This window comes from Salvelinus namaycush, unplaced genomic scaffold, assembly GCF_016432855.1.
Source record: "Salvelinus namaycush isolate Seneca unplaced genomic scaffold, SaNama_1.0 Scaffold225, whole genome shotgun sequence".
Classification (NCBI taxonomy): domain Eukaryota; kingdom Metazoa; phylum Chordata; class Actinopteri; order Salmoniformes; family Salmonidae; genus Salvelinus; species Salvelinus namaycush.
The window spans coordinates 112501-116103 of NW_024059064.1; the positions used below are offsets into that span (position 1 = coordinate 112501).

The following is a 3603-nucleotide window of genomic DNA, read 5'->3' on the forward strand; positions in this document are numbered from 1 at the left end:
CCCCCAGAGCTCCTCTATAAGCCTGTCTGAGCCAGTCAACCCTCACCAGTCCATCAGTAGTTCCTCTGTCTCCTCTGTGTCCTCTGGTTACTACAGTTACCTGTACAATAACGCTGGACCAGACACCCCCCAGGCCTCCCACCTGGGGCAGCTCTCTCCCCCACCCGAGTCCTCCTCTTCCTCACTGGCCCCCACCTCCAACCCTAAACCCCAGGCCCTGGACTCCGTAGACCAGGCTGGGTCCAACCACGTAGGCCTGACGTCAGTTGAGTTCTGGACAGAAGTGGACCGCCGTGAGTTTGACCAGTACCTCAGTGCTAACCGGACTCGTATGGAGGGGTATGGGAGTAACCTCGTTCCCGTCTCTAAATCCACGGAGGGGTACGGTAGTGTCCCCGTGTCGAAAGCTCTGGAGGGGTATACCAACATACCCCTCTCTAAACCACTAGGGAGGATCTATGAGGAGAGCCAGAGTAGTCCTCTCATCTCTGCTCTCGCTGATGCTAGTAGTGCTGTCTACTACGGTACCTGTATTACTGGGTAGACACCTTGCTGACTGCTGGTAGTCTTTGGCTGTGTGCCCGAGTCTAGTAGGGCAGCCTACAAGACTTTTTGGTCAAGTACAGTATGTTAAACATACTGTCATACTGGAGTGGGACTTGATGTAGTTTGCACTATGGAATAGGCCACAGAAGTGCAAACACTAAATTAAGGCAAGTACACCTAAAAAAAAGTATTTAAAAAAAAAAAAAAAAACATTTTTGAAAGCATTGGATTGATGTACTTGACCCAGGTCTGCAGTTGACCTTTAAGGACTTTCATGGTAGGATTACTACAATGCATTATAGACCACTACAGACCACTACAGACCACCACAGACCACTACAGACCACCACAGACACTACAGACCACTACAGACCACTACAATGCATTATAGACCACTACAGACCACTACAGACCACTACAGACCACTACAATGCATTATAGGCCACTACAGACCACTACAGACCACTACAGACCACTACAGACCACTACAATGCATTATAGGCCACTACAGACCACTACAGACCACTACAGACCACTACAGACACTACAGACTACTGAGCTCTTCTACTTCCTGTCCAGACAGGCAGAACATTTATAATGATAAAACTGTTCATTTTTTTGTTATTGCCATTTTTTTTTTTACAGTATTCCTAATTTCATGTTGTTTGTTTTATTTGTGTAGATTTTTATTGAATTATGAATTATGAAAAATTATGAAAAACTGTTTTATTTGCACTGGGTCACAAATATATGTATAGGAAGACCACCCTGTTCCAAATCTTTCTAATGAAATATATATTTTACAAATGAAAGACTAGGATTGTTGTTTTCAATACAATGTGAAGTTATGAGGTCTGCAATGTTAGGAGACGAAGAGCTTGTTTTCAACAAGGCTTTACACTTTGTCTATTTACATCAAAACATTTGTTCATATTTTAATTTCCATCACCACACATAAAAAAAAGGGGAATCTGGGATTAGGATATCCATTTTAGGACATTTACATGAATGATATATGGCCTTTGACCTCTTTCTTGTTGTTTGCATCCCCAGAATGCCTCTTTAAAGGACCACGTTGAGCCGGTAAAAACTACTTTTGGTTTAAAAAAAGTCAGGAAATAAACAAACAACACAGTTGATCTGCACTTAAATCAAAATAAAAGCCTTATTTCATGCAGTATTTCAGTGTAATTACAACATTGCTTTGACACATAGACATTTTTTTTCTTCCAATGTTATACTTCGGTTGTTGTTTCATTAATTGAAGAGGGCTTTTTTTGTAAATGAATATATTGCGTTTTAAATATTTTTTAAAAATAAAGTTATTTCTAAGGATTTTTGATTTCCTGTTGTTCAGTTAGTTCAAATTTCACATTTTTAGTTCCGGTGTTATTTGTAGGTTATTCTAGTCTATATTAGACATGTTAGTGGTGATATTTGTAGGTTATTCTAGTCTATATTAGACATGTTAGTGGTGATATTTGTAGGTTATTCTAGTCTATATTAGACATGTTAGTGGTGATATTTAGAGGTTATTCTAGTCTATATTAGACATGTTAGTGGTGATATTTAGAGGTTATTCTAGTCTGTATTAGACATGTTAGTGGTGATATTTAGAGGTTATTCTATTCTATATTAGACATGTTAGTGGTGTTATTTGTAGATTATTCTAGTCTATATTAGACATGTTAGTGGTGTTATTTGTAGGTTATTCTAGTCTATATTAGACATGTTAGTGGTGATATTTAGAGGTTATTCTAGTCTATATTAGACATGCTAGTGGTGATATTTCACTTCAATCTAGTCAGAGTGTTTTGTGGTTGACACAACATGTTGCTGTTACTTTGAGTCTCTGTCCTAGCAAACACCAGGTTTTCTCTCAAAAAGAAAGAGAGAAAGAATGAAAGAAAGGAAAGAAAGACAGACAGACAGACAGACAGACAGACAGACAGACAGACAGACAGACAGACAGACAGACAGACAGACAGACAGACAGACAGACAGACAGACAGACAGACAGACCAGACAGACCAGACAGACCAGACAGACAGACAGACAGACAGACAGACAGACAGACAGACAGACAGACAGACAGACAGACAGACAGACAGACAGACAGTCTCTCCAGTGTGTAACCTTTAAGCCAACCGACTGTCTGAATCCATCCTGGTGGAGTTCTGATCACCACTATATTACTTTGGCTCATGAACCTGTTTTTCCCCCAAATCGCTGACTGAACGAAAACAATTCTAACAAGAATGAAACAACAGAACGCAGACGGAGTCCCAAATTGTACCCTGTTCTCTATGGGTCCTGGTCGACAGTGTTGCCCTGTTCTCTATGAGTCCTGGTCAACAGTGTTACCCTGTTCTCTATGGGTCCTGGTCGACAGTGTTGCCCTGTTCTCTATGAGTCCTGGTCAACAGTGGTGCCCTGTTCTCTATGAGTCCTGGTCAACAGTGTTGCCCTGTTCTCTATGAGTCCTGGTCAACAGTGTTACCCTGTTCTCTATGGGTCCTGGTCAACAGTGTTTCCCTGTTCTCTATGGGTCCTGGTCAACAGTGTTGCCCTGTTCTCTATGAGTCCTGGTCGACAGTGTTGCCCTGTTCTCTATGGGTCCTGGTCAACAGTGGTGCCCTGTTCTCTATGGGTCCTGGTCAACAGTGTTACCCTGTTCTCTATGGGTCCTGGTCAACAGTGGTGCCCTGTTCTCTATGGGTCCTGGTCAACAGTGTTGCCCTGTTCTCTATGGGTCCTGGTCGACAGTGGTGCCCTGTTCTCTATGGGTCCTGGTCAACAGTGTTGCCCTGTTCTCTATGGGTCCTGGTCAACAGTGTTGCCCTGTTCTCTATGGGTCCTGGTCAACAGTGTTGCCCTGTTCTCTATGGGTCCTGGTCGACAGTGGTGCCCTGTTCTCTATGGGTCCTGGTCGACAGTGGTGCCCTGTTCTCTATGGGTCCTGGTCAACAGTGTTGCCCTGTTCTCTATGAGTCCTGGTCAACAGTGTTGCCCTGTTCTCTATGGGTCCTGGTCAACAGTGTTACCCTGTTCTCTATG

At 42.8% G+C, this 3603-nt stretch overlaps 1 protein-coding gene across 1 annotated transcript in view; it reads left to right on the plus strand.

Annotated features, from left to right (window-relative positions):
- The window catches only part of LOC120038569 (transcription factor Sox-18A-like), a 4572-nt gene extending 2691 nt beyond the window's left edge, over positions 1 to 1881 (plus strand). Inside the window, exon 2 of the mRNA XM_038984262.1 lies at positions 1 to 1881. This exon is cut by the window's left edge and continues 1015 nt beyond it. Within this exon, the coding sequence (XP_038840190.1) occupies positions 1 to 544 (544 nt within the window). The 3' untranslated portion in view covers positions 545 to 1881.
- The last annotated feature ends 1722 nt before the right edge of the window (positions 1882 to 3603 follow it).